Source organism: Tachysurus fulvidraco, chromosome 4, assembly GCF_022655615.1.
Source record: "Tachysurus fulvidraco isolate hzauxx_2018 chromosome 4, HZAU_PFXX_2.0, whole genome shotgun sequence".
Lineage (NCBI taxonomy): Eukaryota > Metazoa > Chordata > Actinopteri > Siluriformes > Bagridae > Tachysurus > Tachysurus fulvidraco.
In genome coordinates this window covers 11689567-11706622 of record NC_062521.1, presented here as the reverse complement: position 1 = coordinate 11706622, position 17056 = coordinate 11689567, and the positions used below count along the sequence as shown (strand labels likewise).

General features: G+C 37.6%; 2 protein-coding genes across 2 annotated transcripts; one reads left to right on the top strand and one right to left on the bottom strand.

Moving 5' to 3' along the window:
- Positions 1-125: 125 nt before the first annotated feature.
- On the bottom strand, positions 126-7352 carry LOC125140994 (phospholipid-transporting ATPase VD-like). Its single transcript, XM_047811876.1, has 4 exons — positions 7099-7352; positions 5426-5794; positions 1565-1759; positions 126-494 (listed from the first exon to the last, which is right to left on the bottom strand). The coding sequence occupies exons 2-4, from the start codon at positions 5713-5715 to the stop codon at positions 419-421; spliced, it is 561 nt and encodes a 186-aa protein (XP_047667832.1). The 5' UTR covers positions 5716-5794; positions 7099-7352; the 3' UTR covers positions 126-418.
- Positions 7353-12998: 5646 nt separating this feature from the next.
- commd8 (COMM domain containing 8) lies at positions 12999-16714 on the top strand. The gene is made up of 5 exons (XM_027150235.2): positions 12999-13155; positions 13530-13685; positions 15182-15334; positions 15651-15806; positions 15924-16714. The coding sequence occupies exons 1-5, from the start codon at positions 13111-13113 to the stop codon at positions 15942-15944; spliced, it is 531 nt and encodes a 176-aa protein (XP_027006036.2). The 5' UTR covers positions 12999-13110; the 3' UTR covers positions 15945-16714.
- The last annotated feature ends 342 nt before the right edge of the window (positions 16715-17056 follow it).

Genomic DNA, 17056 nt, shown 5'->3' with positions numbered 1-17056 from the left:
CATGAATACATACAAAGGAGAGCTCGCAAGTCGATGACTGTGCAAAATAATATCGGTAATGTAAATCATATAATAATGACAGTTAATACAACAAGATATACTACATTTTGTTGAAAATGGGAGAATATATTTTATTTTAAATCAGTATATAAATTCCACTAAACTCAGGACAAACTTGTTGACAATGAAGAAAAAGAATTAAAACTAAATAACCACATAATGAAAAGAGAAAGAAAATGTATGTCGTTCTTTTATTTTTAGTCTGTGTGTATATCATTCTATGTAACTATAGTAACTAATTGATTCTGGTCAGGGTTGTTGTGAATCTGAAGCCAGTTCCAGGAACACTGGGTGTGATGGGAATACAGCGTAGTTGGGATACATGTTCACAATGCCAGAGCACAATGTACGCACACATTCACACTTGGGGCTCATTTGTCTTAGCAAAGCCATCTCTTGATGATTTTTTGGGAGGTGGAAGAAAACCAGAGAAGCTGGAGGAAACAAAAAAAAAACCAAAATGCTATGCAGATTGTATCCCAAGCAATTATTTCATTTTGAGTACATAGACTAAAATAAAAAAATATGTCTCTAGTGTCTAAAAGTGCAGTGTCTCAACTTACTCTTAACTGTAGTGAACAACCTACCTCTCAAAGCCAAGTGTCTATATAGTGGATGAACTCTTAGAAACAGACTATGGAGTCTTGGTTTACAAACTCTTATAAAGCAGAAGAGTAATGTGCTGTGTATGAACATATTTGCCTAAAATATCTGATGCTATGACTGGAAAAAAATGTCAAAAGTCACATGTAAAACTGTAAAAAGGAAACAGATTTTGCATAAAGTCCTATTAAAGATTCAGTGGTTATTTGGAATTAATATAGTAATTACCCTAAAGTCAGTGACATTTAATGTTGTACATAAGGGAATTCTGACTAAATGTGTGTTAAAGAATGACTAAATCAATCCTCATAAGTAGAAAGCATATGCTCAATCTAAAAGCGAAGACAGTATGGTAAAGCTAGGCAAATTACCCATAATCCTTTAAACTGTCATTATTTCCACTGACACAAGAGTCATGCTGAACCCATTCAGAACTGAGTTATCCTTCCTGACCAAATATATTTGTGTTTTTTATATTACCATAGACAGCAGAAGTCCTACATTACGAGCTCATGTCACATAAGCAGCAGATGATAAATTGAAAGTGAAGAAAGTGACATGACATACGGCTAAATATGGTGACCCATACTCAGAATTCATTCTCTGCATTTGACCCATCCAAAGTGCACACACACAGCAGTGAACACACACAAACCATGAACACACACCCAGAGCAGTGGGCAGCCATTTATGCTGCGGCGCCCGGGGAGCAGTTGGGGGGTTCGGTGCCTTGCTCAAGGGCACCTCAGTCGTGGCCGGCCTGAGACTCGAACCCACAACCTTAGAATTACGAGTCAGACTCTCTAACCATTAGGCCACGACTTGCCCCAAAAAATTGGACATTAATATCAAAAAAATCACAAACCCCAATTTCTAAAAATGTATTTACCCACATACTGACCGACTGTACACATGTGTGAGATTGTTGTTGATCCTCTGGTCATAGCAGTAGCGTCTGTAATCCTCTATAGCATCTTTGAAGGCGATGACAGTGAGCACGACAACGAGTGGGATCATGGTGATCTCCTTCTGAAAGGCCTCCACCACTGGAACCCAGTTCAGCAACACCAGGGCCAGGAAGTAGATGTTTGCAGCTCTGCAAAAAAAAACATACATTCTACTGTCCCAGGCCATTTACATGAAAAAATGTCACCAAACCCCATGTTATATAGTCATTCTTTTTCCTTTTTCTCACCCATCACAAACAGTTCCCCCAGATTTTATTTAACCACAACCACTAAAGAAATTTAGCTCATACATTTTGAGTTGTGCTTTGTGGCATTGTTCAGTTAGAACATGTTTTTTGAACATATTAAATACATGGCTGACTAGAACAGGTTCTCCTCAACAATTTGTTTATATTTGGCTTTATCCATGTTGCTTGTGATGGCAACAAGCTTTCCAGTACCTCCTATTTAAAAGCAAGCCTTCAGCATGAACCCTTGAGCACCGGTATGTACTGAACTTTGTAGTGTCTGGGTTGTGCCATATATTTTTCAATTTATGATGTCAGAAATATATAGTTTTTAGACTTATAGCTTGATTTGAATAATTATGAGGACATCTAAATATTATCTGAAATAGTACTTTGTCAATTCATTTAAGTTATATAATGTGAAAAGACAAATGAGCATGTATGTGAGCATCTTATAAACTTGAACAGCAACTATTCTGTTTCAACTCAAGGACCTTTTTCCATCCTTTTTTTGTGAAATAACCTGTGATTGTGTTAGCCACACCACTTGTGTCTGATGCAATCAGAATGTCAATCAGAATTGCTAATTCTTTAAGCATGAAGGTAGGTTTTACCTGTTTGTTAAATTAAAAAACAATGCCAAATTGTGTAAAAATGAATTCTAATAATTTGCAATAGAAATGTCAAGCTTTTTGTCAGAGAAGATTTTTCTCAAATAAAATTGTACATCATATGCAGGACATTAAAGAGATGGTTGCCTTATGACTCTGCTTGATGTTACTTTGTTTGTACAATTACATACTTTGAACCTGAAAGCAAAGACAAACATTTGTTTAAAACCTTTACATACAGTAAAAAGAAAGTGTGTATAGATCATAGCCTACTCAGAACAAAGTCAAAGTCATTTTATTTGTCATATCCAGAGTATCCTAGACTGGAACTGAGAAAATCGTATACTGAACTGCTCGTGGTGAGGCTCTCTAAAGATGCTAAGGCACAACAGAAAATAACAAACAAATACAGACAAATACAAACACAATAAATGAATATATACAGGAAAAAATATACCACAGTACCAGGAAGACCTGTTCGGTGATAAATTTAACGTTATGCTGGTTGGTTTATGTAAAGCTCTTGCCTTTTTCCCCTTCCCACAAAGGATTATGTGCATGAATCTACTTGACCTTGAATGCAAATTCTGCACATTGTCCTTGGATGTTGCACTGATTGTGTCCATCCTTTGATGGTCAGAATATTCAGAGCACAGCTGATATAAGCTGCACATCAATAATGTCCTACTCAGACATGGATAACAAACTGTTAACAAATTAAAGGGCTTCTTCTTAAAGTCTACACCACAGCAGCAGTCTGAAGTAGCATCAATCCAAACCAGAAAACACAGGACGATTGAAAAAATGGTGACAAACCCAGAAACATTTTATTGACTATGCTCATGATCAAGCTATGATAGTCATGCTTTATCCTTAAGTCTGGTGCCAGATTTGCAAATATCTGCTTCAGAACTACAGGGCTGAAGTAGGTCTACAAATCCAGGCCCAGGATTCAGCAAACAGAACTGACAAATTAAGAGCCATCTTGGCAACTTCAGAAGGTTTGTTCTATATACTGCAGAGGCTGCAAAGCTCTTAAAATACAGATGATATGAAGAACTTGTAAGGCTTGTTATTTAAGACAAAAATACAAAGAAACCGGTTTTAGCTGCAATTTGCATACAGTGTACAAGTCCATAAAATCACTTCACTGGTGTCTTTTTAACATTAAATTGTGAACAGAATGTTTGTGAGCTGAAGTTTACTTTTAGAACTCTAAAGCCCTAATACCAGATGGCTCACGATCAGAGTTTTACTAAACCTCAGTGTTTTCATCTGACCTCTGACGCTTAAGGAATTTAATGACTCACTTGCTAAGACTTGTACTTTACATGCCAGTGAGCCTGCATGGTACTTCTTGATAAGATTTAAGCTAGATGAAAAATATTCTTCCTTTTAAGATTGACTCCAAACAGACATAGTTGGCTTTTTTTTTTTTTTTTTAAACCGGATGACTGTTTAATGTCATTTATATAGTACTGACCATAACTGCACTGAGTAAGCTTAGACACTGGGAAGGCCTTAAGAGGAAATGCAACCATCTATTCAACTTAATGCAATTATTTATTCACAGCCAAGGTTTGGATTTGCCCCTGAATTCATCATGTTAATTAAGCCACTTTATGTTCAGCCCTTGGCCAAAAAAAAAATGGTATCAGCTCTAGTTATTTTCCTGTTAGTTAGTTTCCTGTCTTCTCTGTCAGACAGGGCTGCATTCTTTTACCTCTCTTAATCATGCTAGCTATCAAACCAGTCACCAGGCCGGAAAGACCCACAGTAGAATCATCAGCAAATGGAGAGGAAATAAAGTGTCATTATGTGCTGATGGCTTATTAGTTAGTTGATGACTATTTCAAAGAGAGATCTCTCAAAGAGCATTTTGCTCTCAATTAAACCAATAGCTCAGCAATAGACAATGACTTTCCTTCCCTTCACAGTCTCAAGGTGTTTCAAAAATATATAGCAGTTTATATCACCACATCATTCTCATCAAGTGTTTAAGCAAAAATGATTTTAAATGATAAGACAATGCAGTGCAAAAATACTGAAATGTGCTCTCGTGATCTCTCCATTTCACTTGCAGTTTGAATGAAATATGTCTTCTTCCATTAACAAGGGCAAAAAGACACCCAGGATTAAGATAATACCACATGCATTTGCCCCACTTCCAACTGATCATACATTAATCTAACTCCATTATTTTGTCTGAATGGTCACACATCAAACGGTCACACTTTCCATCAAATCTGCCCATTTACTGACCCAGCTTGTAATCCTTGTATCTGGCTGTAGATCCTGTCCAAGCTAAATTTCCTGTTAAAAACTTCAAACCCTAGGTTATCCTATAATCAACACATGATTGCATCTATAAATTGCATAACATTAGGATACACCTTCAGTTACAGAAAACACTGGGAACTGAAACTTTATAAAACGGACCTGTTTCATAAAAGCAGAAATAATGTGAATTGAACCATATGATATCTTTATATTCTATAAAAGGGAGGACATTGTATACTGTCATAATATAGCAAAGCATTTTGCTAGAACACTAAGATGGTCCAAATTGTAGCTTAATTTAAGCTTAAGTCATGTTATTCAAAATAAAATAAACACAAATCCACAGAAAGAGTTATGTGTCATGCACATTTTTAGGAGAATGTAGGAGTAAAAAGAATTCAAGCTATATCATCTGGTTTTATGAAACAAAAGGTTCATGAATGGTATGTAAATTAACAAGATAATTGTGACTTACTAGAGGAAGTGTTGATACGCCATTCTTCAATCACACTCATGTTACACCCAACAGATATCATTTACGTATATATAAGGCTTACAGGCAGTTACAAAACTTCTAAAGCATAAAGGCCAGTCGAAAATGATTATATTATAAAAAATTACATAAAAGTAAGTGAAGCAAAAATGGTGCAGAATGGGCCCTTTACATAGCTTTTACCTGTGAAACTGCTGGAACAGATTCATAGGTATGAAGCTGAGAAGAGTGTACTTGGTGGTCCGAATGTTGTTGCCTTGATATCCTTTCGAGATGCTCTGGTATTCTGCCCAGTGTGGACCACATCGTGCCACCACCGTTCTTCGTTTTCCATGAAGCTTGCGTCCGGAGTGGTCCTTAGAATCTAAATCAGCTTTTAATGTTGCTGAGTCATTGGCAGAGGACCAGCCTTGCTTTGACTCTGTGGAAGCCACCTGTTGCCATCTGTAACGAAGCCATTGGATCCGCTCCATTAGTGTCTCAAGAGGTAAAATGTCTGAGAAGAAAGACTCAGTTCAGGCCCCTGCGTCCTGAGGAGCCTTTAGAAGTTCCCTGCACACACAAGTAAACACAAAACACTATATTACTAGCTTCTTGACTTGACTTGAAATAAAAGCTTCTTGACTAATACTAGCATACCAGCAAGCACAAAAATTTAAACAGCAAAATTCTTCATCTCTCCCTAGTAATTTCTCTTTTAACGGAGCCTTCATCATGGGTGAGCCATGATGAAGGCTCCGTTAATGGAGAAATTTCTTGGGTCTAGATCACATGTCTAGATCAAGCTATGAGGGTCAATCCAGCCATTTAACACAATAACCTACAGAGGCTTGCATAATGTTTTGCAGTAAAATCTGCCAAATGTTGGAGACAACTTGCCAAAACAGCAACCAACCCCAAATTTTATATACATTTTCTGCCAAAAAAAAAAAAACAGAACAGATTATTTATACTTTAACAGATTTATCGTAAAGCTGTTCTGCTACTAATTTAAGGGAAGACAGAAAAAAAGGAAATGGAAAAAGTACATTCAGAAACCAAGCATGACCTGTTAAATTATACATCTCACAATTATGTGACACCTGAAATCCAACCAGGTCTCGGATAGGCATTATATAAACTCAAAAGTGCTTTCTGATCCTGAATCCCCTTTGTTTTAAACCCCAATGCTCACACAAAATGTGACTGTTACTTTCATTTCCTGTTTTTCCGTCTTTGTGTCATGCTGAACTTATGATTATATCCATTCCCGTTTAAAACAACATTATAATAGCTTTATACGTTGTTTATATAGCTTTCTGAGACTCCTTTAAAAACGATGCCCTTGTTGTACCTTATTATAAAGCTTTTTACTGCCAGGTCTTTGAGGGCATGAACGTAGTAAACAAAAGCTAACGTCAAATGCGGTTTGTCAGTGTATTTGTCTCTACTGTAGTTATAAATAGCGAAAAAGAAATCACAAGATCTTCATAAGACACAGATGCACTCCATACACACTCATTTTAACAATCAGTAAAGCTACTAACGTTAAAGGGCCGTTACATGAACTGATAGTATTGCAAACCGGTACAGCCCATAACAATAACAACTTTTTTTTTAAATAAAGAGTATTTACGCGAACTCAATAACAGCATTAGTATTTCTTTCTCAGGCTAAATGATGCCAGGAAACACTCAACTTTGAAAACCTTAATAATTAGTCTTTTTTTTGTAGTATTATACTCCATCTCTGTTTCATTGTAAGCTCAGGTTTGGCGAGACAACGCTTGTTAGCTCGGATGCTAACTGATCACTAGCCGCTAACATAGTTACCGATACAGTAAACGAACAGCTTGCTCTCAGCTCCTCTAAACTCACCCAGTCACCTCATCGGCTCTGCCTCGTGCTCAGGTCCACGGGATGAGATATGAAGTGTGGCGGCTGAGCGGTTTTCCGGCTCATAGATAAGATTTTCTCGACGTTAGTTACATTTTCGACTCAAGCAGCAGGGACTTGCGTTAGTTCTCTTCCTGCCACCGGCTTTTGCGCATCATCGGCATCAGCATGTGCCTCCTGAGACATTTGCATTTGTGGGAAGTTCCACTTTTATTCTTTAATACACACGTAGTGTATTTTATGCAAAAATCTTCTCTAGGTTCCCACTGTCTAGTTTCATTATATAGCAGTAGATTGGTCTTCACTGCTGGATATTTTAATATTCATTGGCCAAAGACATAGAATATTTATTTTAACACACACACACATTCATACACTCAAGTGTAGCTAAGGAGGAGGTGGTGAAAAGGTGGTATTTATCAGGGATCTTGAAAAATGGGAGGAAACCAGAGAACCCAAGTGGTCTAATTGGCCACACTGTCTACATGTTGTCTAATTTGTTCAATAAAGATGTACTTTTCCATACTACTACTACTACTACTACTACTACTACTACTACTAATTATTATTATTATTATTATTATTATTATTATTATTATTATTATTATTATGAAGCAGTGATAAGCTGTCCCTTGTATATTCTGCATTTTTCTGCAATTTTAGTCTGTCCTTGGGAGACATTTGGACTCTTTGCTGCTATTCTTGACACCAGGCCGTCGTCCAGAAGACTTGGTCTCACCTTGCGCGAAGATGCACTCACACCCACCTTCTGCCATTCTTGAGCAAGCTCTGCACTGGTGGTGACACCAACGTGTAGCTGACTCCTCAGGAGGAGATGGTGTTGGCACTTGCTGGGCATCTCTGGGAAGATCCTGACGCTTTCTTCACTGCAGTCAAACCTCTCTCCTGAAGTTTTTGATGATCCGGTAAATATTTCAGTGCAATATTCTTTTTAGCAATTTCCTTGCATGTGAGGTCATTTTGAAGCAATGATAGCTGCATGTCTTTCTTTGGAGGTAACCATTCCTAATAAGAAGACAATGATTGGAAGCATTTCTTCCCTCCTTTTATAGTAATCAGTCTGCTCTGAAAATTCGATCAGTATGATAGTGATTTCACCTGACTAGTACTTAATGTCACTTTCAAATGTGCTGATGGTATGATTAGAGAAATGGTGTTAGCTCATTATTTTATGCCAGGGCCAAAAAGCAGTTGTTGGTTGTTGTTTTTCTTTTTTTTTTCTTTTTTTTTTGGAAAAAGTAAATTTTTTAGCCAATAAATCAATAAATGCAATTATTTAAAATTCATCTGATCATTCTGCACAAAAATCTAGAAACAATTTGAATGAACACCACAACAGCTTAAGCATTGTATATCACCTCCAAAACCTTTGGCCATGACTGTACAGATTTGGAGGAGGAGTTGCAATAATGTCAGTAAGATTTTTATCTTGCTATTTTATCTTGCTAACTTTTGACCAGAAGGTGGGGTTGGCAAAACCTTTTTTTGTTTGTTTGTATGTTTGTTTGTTTTTTGTATTTATTTATTTATACATATTTTTATTTATTTACTTACAGAATACAAAAGAAAGAGAAAGCCAGGGGTTCAGGAGTAGCCAAATATTACGTAGCATTCAATTTCAAAAGAGAGAAAGAGAAAAATCATGAATAGAATTTATTGAAAGTTTTAGTAGCCTTTTTGTTACATGAGAAAACATTTTCATAGTTCTACATTTATGAATAAATAATTTAGTTGCAAAACTGAAAAACTGAAACAAAACATCTTTGAAATAAAGCTCAAAGACTTCATCTATATAGCTTAGATGAGTTTCAGAATTTGTCAAAAAATAATTACACCCCTTAAATAACGTAATGACACCATTGAGGATCGCACCAAATACAGTGGAAAAATATGTCAGTAAATAACCATCCTGATTAAATAGTTGACTAACACAATTTATCCCATCCTTAAACCAGTTTTCAAAACATAAAGACTTATAATTGTAATAAATAATCTTATTAATCCAAATAAAGTAATTGGTTGGAGAAAAATTGTAATTGAAAATCAAAGACTAAGTTAATAATGCTTGTTTGTGGAAATTAGAGAGAGCAACAGGGATACTCTGAATACTAAAGTCACAGTGTAATAGAAAATTTAAAGATCCCAACTGAGAGAAAATATATTGCTGTATAGTATTCCAAACAGTGGATGAATTTCTTAAGTAGTTTCTCAACCATTCATTCATTCATTCATTCATTCATTCATTCATTCATTCATTCATTTTTTACCGCTTATCCGAACTACCTCGGGTCATGGGGAGCCTGTGCCTATCTCAGGCGTCATCAGTCATCGAGGCAGGATACACCCTGGACGGAGTGCCAACCCATCGCAGGGCACACACACTCTCATTCATTCACGCAATCACACACTATGGACAGTTTTCCAGAGATGCCAATCAACCTACCATGCATGTCTTTGTCTAAAATAGTTTTTAAGCGTTTAGCAAAGATTGTAACAATAATTTTATAATCACGGTTTAAATGACTAATCGTACACCAATTGTCAATTAATAAGTCCATTTTAGGTTTGGGAATAAGAGTTATTAAACTTTGTGTTAAGGTAGAAGGAAGAGATCCCATACTAATGCTTTCATAAATTACTTCTAATAAAAAAGGGGCCAAATTTTTGCAAATCTCTGAAAAATTTTGAAGTAAGGCCATCCACTCAAGGTGATTTATTAACCTTTACAATTTTGATAGACTCAAGAATTTCAGCTTATCAGAATGAGAATCAGAATCAGCTTTATTGCCAGGCATGTTTTCACATGCGAGGAATTTGTTTTAGTGACATAATCTCCACAGTGTAACAGAATGACATATGTAGTATAGAAGAAATTGTATGTACACATTTACAGGTGTGAAATGTGCAGTTTAAATAAACATATGAAATATGTATATTTCATATGTTTATTTAAATGTGCAGTTTAAATAAACATATGAAATATACATATGCAAATAAGTATACAATATATACAATTTGTATGTACACATGCAGTTGTGAAATGTGCAGTTGAAGTAAACATAAACAATCAGACAATATGTATGCATGTATGTACAGAGTACAAGTATGAAATGTGCAATTGAGGTATACATAGTGCAAATATTATGTGTTGTGTGTTCCTTGGTGTTAATTGTTCATCAGGTGGATTGCTTGAGGGAAGAAACTGTTCCTATGTCTGGTCGTTCTGGAGCTCAGGGCTCTGTAGCGCCGACCAGATGGCAACAGTTCAAAGAGGGAGTGTGCTCTATGTGAGGGGTCCAGGGTGATTTTCTTTGCTCTTTTGCACACTCTGGAGGAGTGCAGGTCTTGAAGAGTGGGGAGAGTTGTGCCAATGATTCGCTCAGCAGTCCAGACTACCCTCTGTAGTTTTCTGAGGTCGAATTTGGTGGCTGAGCTGAACCAAACAGTCACTGAGGTGCAGAGGATAGATTCTATGATGGCAGTGTAGAACTGTTTCAGCAGATCCTGTGGCAGGTTGAACTTCTTCAGCTGACGAAGGAAGTATAACCTCTGCTGAGCCTTTTTCACAATGGAGTCAATGTGAATGTCCCACTTCAGGTCCTGGGAGATTGTGGTTCCCAGGAATCTGAATGACTCCACTTCTGTGACAATGCTGTCCATGATGGTTAGTGGGGGAAGAGCAGGGAGGTTTCTCCTGAAGTCCACTATCAATCAACTCCACTGTCTTGAGCGTGTTCAGCTCCAGGTTGTTAAGGCTGCACCAAACAGCCAGCCGCTCAACCTCCAGTCTGTAAGCAGACTCGTCACCATCCTGGATGAGGCCAATCAGTGTGGTGTCATCTGCAAACTTCAGGAGCTTGACAGATGGGTCATTAGAGGTGCAGTCATGCGTGTAAAGGGAGAAGAGTAGTGGGGAGAGAACACAGCCCTGGGTGGCACCAGTACTGATGGTGCGGGTGCTTGATTTGAGTTTCCCCAGTCGCACTAGCTGCTGCCTGTCTGTCAGAAAGCTGGTGATCCACCGACAGACAGAGGAGGGCACAGAGAGCTGGGTTAATTTGGGCTGTAGGAGTGATGGGATGATGGTGTTGAAAGCAGAGCTGAAGTCCACAAACAGGATCCTCACATAAGTCCCTGGTCTGTCCAGATGCTGCAGAACATAATGCAGTCCCATATTGACTGCATCATTCACAGACCTGTTTGCTCTGTAGGCAAACTGCGGGTGGTCCAGTAAGGGTCCTGTGATGTCCTTCAGATAAGCCAAAACCAGTCTTTCAAATGATTTCATGACCACAGACGTTAGAGCCACAGGTCTATAGTCATTAAGTCCGGTGATTTTGGGTTTCTTTGGGACGGGGATGATGGTGGAGCTTTTGAAGCATGAGGGTACTTCACACAGCTGCAGTGACGTGTTGAATATCTGTGTGAAGATGGGGGCCAGCTGATCAGCACAGGCTTTCAGACAGGCTGGTGAAATGCTGTCTGGGCCTGGAGCCTTTCTTCTCTTGGTCTTCCTGAAGACCTGACACACATCATCTTCACTGAACTGGATTGAAGGTGTGACTGATTCTGGGCTTACAGAAGGTGAGAATTTGGCTTTTTCAAACCTACAGTAGAACTCATTCAGGTCGTCTGCCGGTTGTTGATTCACCACAGTGCTGGGGGATGGTGTTGTGTAGTTGGTGATGGCTTTCAGACCTTTCCACACTGAAGCTGAGTCATTGGATGAAAATTGAATCCGTAATTTTTCGGAATAATTCCTCTTATGTGAAGGGGCGATCACAAAAATCTTTGTCAGAAGCACTTATATTATTATTATTATTATTATTATTATTATTATTAATAATAATAATAATAATAATAATAATAATAATAATAATAATAATAATAATAATAATAATAATAATAATTCTGGCTATACTTATTGCCATGCTATCCAGGGATTCTTGAGTATGAATGTCAGTTTGAAAACACCCCAAGTAGCCTACAGAACTAATAAATGGCGTTGTTATAGATTGAACAATTAGTGCTATAATTTGATCATATTTACCATCCTATAGCCAAAATCAGTGACTATTCGTTCAGTAGCACAGTTCATTTATAACATGGGACTTTTTTTATAAAGCTTTTGGAGATGTGTTTGTACAGCAGAACACAGGAAGGTGTGAGGTTGGACGACTGGGACTAATTCAGATTCAGTGCCCATGTATTGACTGTCAAAAAAAAATAAAACAGCTGCAGTAATAAAAACAACGAGGATAAGACAGCTGACAGACCGTTCTTGTAATTATTTGTGGTCATAGACAGAAGACTTTTAGTTTGAAATCCTGCACGTGCTACCTTCCGATTGGTTAAAATGATCTTGGAAGTATCTTAACTTTGTTTACTTTAATTATATAGAAATACTTTAGTAAATAAAACAGAACACTTTAGTTGATAGTTCAAAAATGTGTAATCCGTGTTATAGATTGAATTAATGTTTACATTACATAGGTTTAACTCGAAATCTGGGTTGCCAGGTGATAATATATAAAGGAACAAAGAATACTAACCAAATAAAGGGGAAAGGCTGTGAAAGAACCAAAAACTCCTGTCAAACCCTATACACAAATTTAAAATTTAACCCGACTATAACTACAGCAAAATACGCTCCACGTAGGCTGTCTTCATTGAAATACCTTTGAAATAACTCGGATATTATATCAATGTATAAAAATTTGTGGTTTACTGGTTTTCATTATTTTCCAGTCAGTTTGTTTACGGTTTTAAATTTTATTATATTTTACTATATGTTATTATACTTTACTTTGGATATTTTAATACATCCACACATTTTGTATGAGTCTTGCAAAACGTAGGGTTGATCGATTCACAACAAAACCAGCGGATCTGGCAACCCAGTTCTGAGGATTCAGTCATGTGACATGCGTGTCAGCTGATGTGCGAAGGAAAGAAAGGATCTGATAGACCGCCATGCTGAAACTGCTCGAAAAAGTATCTCCATCAGAGTGTCCTAAAGTAGGTAACAGATAACACTAAGCGATCTGTGTGCTGTTTTGTAAAGTAACTGTACTTTCCTCATAAAGTCTAGTGTATATATATATTGCTGCAGTCAGTGGGAAAAGATCCAGCCTAGAAATCCATCCCTAGCATACAAAATCGATCAATTAATTAATATATTTATTAAAAAATACGAAATAAATCATTCATTTACTAGTGGTAATTATGAGTACTGTTATTCTTCTGACCCACTGAGGTGTTCTTTGCAGTAAAACCTATGTATTTCCCTGTATTCCATGTATTAAGTGTAAAATAATGTTATTATGAATAACCCTCTTATTCATATGTTGAGTAAAACTAGTGCATAGTGTTTTAATCCAGTTCTTGTCCAGCTCCTGCACAAGGTAGTGGATGGACTCTGTGGACGGAGTCTCCCAAAGCGCCTCCAATATGGGGAGACATGGAGTCTACTGGAGTGGGGAGATCTGATCAGCTCAATAAACCACTTCTTCCGAGTCGTTGTTGGGAGGAAATGCTCAGACCAGGAGGTTATATATTCTTGCATGTAAAAGACAAATGCTTAGATTATTGCAGAAAGTTTGTGGACTACTGATAACAACCTTTTGTAAATTTTTTCGTAGATAGAAATAACACCCTCAGGAAGTTAATGTCCTTCATGCAGTAGTAACAGCCTCCACTTTTATGAAAAGTCTATATAGTGTGCTCACTAAACCACAAGAGTATTAGTGAAGTTAGGTGCTGATGTTGAATGAAGCCTGGGGTACAGTACGTCTTCCAGTTCATCCCAAGGTGTTCAGTGGGGTTGAGATCTGGGCTCAGGTTACTCTAATTCTCCCACAGCAAACTTGGTAAACCATCTCTTTATGGACCGTGCTTTGTGCACAGAAGCACTGTCAAGCTAGAACAAGTTTGCGCCTCTTTGTTAAGGGATATTATAATATTAAAGCATATAGAGACATCCTGGTCAATTGTGTTATTTGGGGGAAAAACATATGGGTGCATTAGTCAAGTGTTCACAAAAGTTTGGTCATACGGTTCATCACTTTTTTTAAAATGTATGTATTAACATGATTTGTATGTAAAAAAACAACAAACAAAAACATACAGATCCATAACATTAAAACCACTGATACACCCATAACATTAAAACCACTGACAGTTAAATTGAATAATGTTGATTATTTCATTACAGTGTCACCTTTCAAGGGGAGGGATATATGAAGCAACAAATAAACAGTCAGTTCTTGGTGTTACTGTGATTGAAGCTAGATATATGGTCAAGCGTAAGGATCAGAATGACTTTGACAAAGTTGTAATGGCTAGATGACTGAGTCAGAGTATTTCAAAATGGCATGTTGGTTTTAACCCAGTATACAATAGTTAGTAACTACGAAAGTGACAGGTTCATGAGCACCCAAAGCCCATTAGTGCACATGGGGAGTGAAGGCTAGCCTGTTTTGACCGATCCCACAGAAGACCCAATGTAGCACAAATTGCTGAAAAAGTTCTATTAGTGCTGACTTTGATAGAAAGGTGTCAGAAAAGTGCAGAACACAGTTACATTATGGGACTGCTTAGCCACAGACCAGTTACAGTGCCCATGCTGACCCCCTACAATGGACAAATGAGCATCAAATCTGGAGCACAGGAAATGGAAGAAGGTGGCCTTTTCTGATGAAGCATGTTTTATTTAATTGTTTTTGCCTCCCCCATGTGGATGGCCAGGGTTGTTTGTATCTATTGTTGTGGAAGAGCTTAGAGCAACAGGATGAAAAAGAAGGCAAGGAAAGACCAAGAACAGGCAGGTCTTGTGGAGTCCATGGTTCAACGGGCCAGAGCCTTTTAGTTGGCACAAGTGGGCCTACATAATATTAGGCAGGTGGTTTTAATCTTATGGCTGATCAGAGTTTTCAGGATTAATCTTCACAGTTTCATTATGATGTGAACCTTATTACATCTTAAGCTATTAAACACTATTTTTTTTCCGATTCTTTTTTTGGATTTGGTGTGCATATGTGTGTAGGTACAGGAAATGCTGGGAGATTTGGAATCTGTACGTGCAGACGCTATTTTGCAGTGTGTGAATGCCAGGCGGGAGGAGATCAGACAAGCACTGGTGGACAGAACCAACAGAATCTGCAGTACACAACTAGATGACTTCAACTGGCAGCTAAAAGTATGCACAGATGCAAGGTTGTCCTGTCTAAGGATGTACCAGTTCACTATTGACTCAATATTGAGCATTGGAATGATACTTACCTGCCAGGCTGGATCAATATCAAATTAATCAGTAACTAATAAGTGTCGTATTTTTTTTTTGCCTTGAATGCATGTAATGTTGAGAGAGATGACACACATATTGTACCCAAACATTATATACACATTGTTGTAAAGCTTGCTCTCTGTGTACATAAGATACAAATTAAGATGATGATTAGTTTGATCGAATAGCATTCTGTTTCATTCCCATCCCACTCTTTTTGTCTTTTTAGCTTGCATTATCCAGTGATAAACTGTCATCTTTAAACACTCCTTTGCTGAACCTCTGTCTCGACTTGACAGAGAACGGAATCCAGAGAGGTGTAACCATAGAAATGAACAAAGAAGAGCTAAACACACTCATTACCACATTGGAGGCTGCTAATAAGGTACCTGCTTTCTCTCTCATGCATCATTTCTCAGAATTTAATTAGTCACCCTATTGGACCTGCACACTAGCATGCTAGCACTGAAACTCCCCTTTAACACACTGTGCAATCTCATAGGTGATCCTGCAGATGAAATGAATGGAGCGTATGAGGAGCTATGTATGTGCAAGGACATGGCTCAGGAGCGAGGAACGACCGTGCTTTTAAAGGACACTGCTGTGCAAACAGGAAAAAGAAAGACAAGGCATATGCGTTTATCAGAATTTCTGTGTATTGAGCCGAGCACATGAGGAGGTAATGAGGAGTAATAAGCTGTGACTCAGTGCCTCTGTTGGTTGTATGGTGTTGACTGCGGTTTAAATCATTATTTTAAACCACATTGGAAATAGACTGATATAACAATGTTTGCTTCGGGGTTTTTTTTGTTTTTGTTTTTTTAACACACTATTTCAGAATGAGACATCAGGAGATTGGTATGTAACAGTCTCCATGTTCTTAATGTGTTTTAAATTTAAATTCAGACAAAGTTACAAACCATTTCCCTATTCTAAAAGTGTAACGAGTATAGAAGATGTATTGAATTGAGCATTGTTCCAATGAACATATGTTGATTACTGAAGATTGAAATGAATGCTGATTATCCCAGTCAAAGTTTCTGGTAGATATACCACTACTCATTGAGGAGTAACTAATTAATGTGAGCGGAGCCTGTAACAGATAAGTAATGAGCGTAGAACTCTTTGATTGATTTAGAACTTTCTTCATCGGTTCCCTTCCCTGGTCTAGCCGTCTTTCGGGTTTCAATTAATTGTTAGTTTTGTTCATTTTCCCACCCCTAAGGAGAACCCTGGCTGTATGAGTATATGATGGGAAAGAATGGATTATTAAATAAACAATTTCTTTTATTATTTCACTCTCCAGCAATTTTCTTTATGCTACGCAGTTAAGTTTCTCAACCACAGCAGCTTACTCTTCTCATTCCTACTCAAGATCTGTGGGTGAAGGGACTCTTTCCCAAGGGCTCTTGAGAGGTACCGTATATATGTTAATTTATACTCTGACATACAGTATGTGAGGATGGAAAAATGACATTCTACAGCAGATGTGTTGCATCTTCACAAGTGTTCTCTGTAGAACTGCAACAAACAAAACAGCACAATGGCACTAGTTTGGTGAAATGTTTTATTGAATCCTTCAAGGTTTCTCGTGGTTTAAGAGGATTCTTAGGAACAACAGTGCTTGTGTTCATA

Bases quoted from the DNA above. Each gene is read 5' to 3' on its own strand.
- LOC125140994 (XM_047811876.1), bottom strand. From the start codon at position 5,715: ATGGAGCGGATCCAATGGCTTCGTTACAGATGGCAACAGGTGGCTTCC. The intron at 1,760-5,425 runs GTAAAAGCTATG...TTTTTTTTGCAG, and splicing joins CTGTTCCAGCAGTTTCACAG to AGCTGCAAACATCTACTTCC. The intron at 495-1,564 runs GTCAGTATGTGG...TGTTTCCTCCAG, and splicing joins CTCACACATGTGTACAGTCG to CTTCTCTGGTTTTCTTCCAC.
- commd8 (XM_027150235.2), top strand. From the start codon at position 13,111: ATGCTGAAACTGCTCGAAAAAGTATCTCCATCAGAGTGTCCTAAA. The intron at 13,686-15,181 runs GTTATATATTCT...ATATGTGTGTAG, and splicing joins GGAAATGCTCAGACCAGGAG to GTACAGGAAATGCTGGGAGA. The intron at 15,807-15,923 runs GTACCTGCTTTC...GCAATCTCATAG, and splicing joins CATTGGAGGCTGCTAATAAG to GTGATCCTGCAGATGAAATG.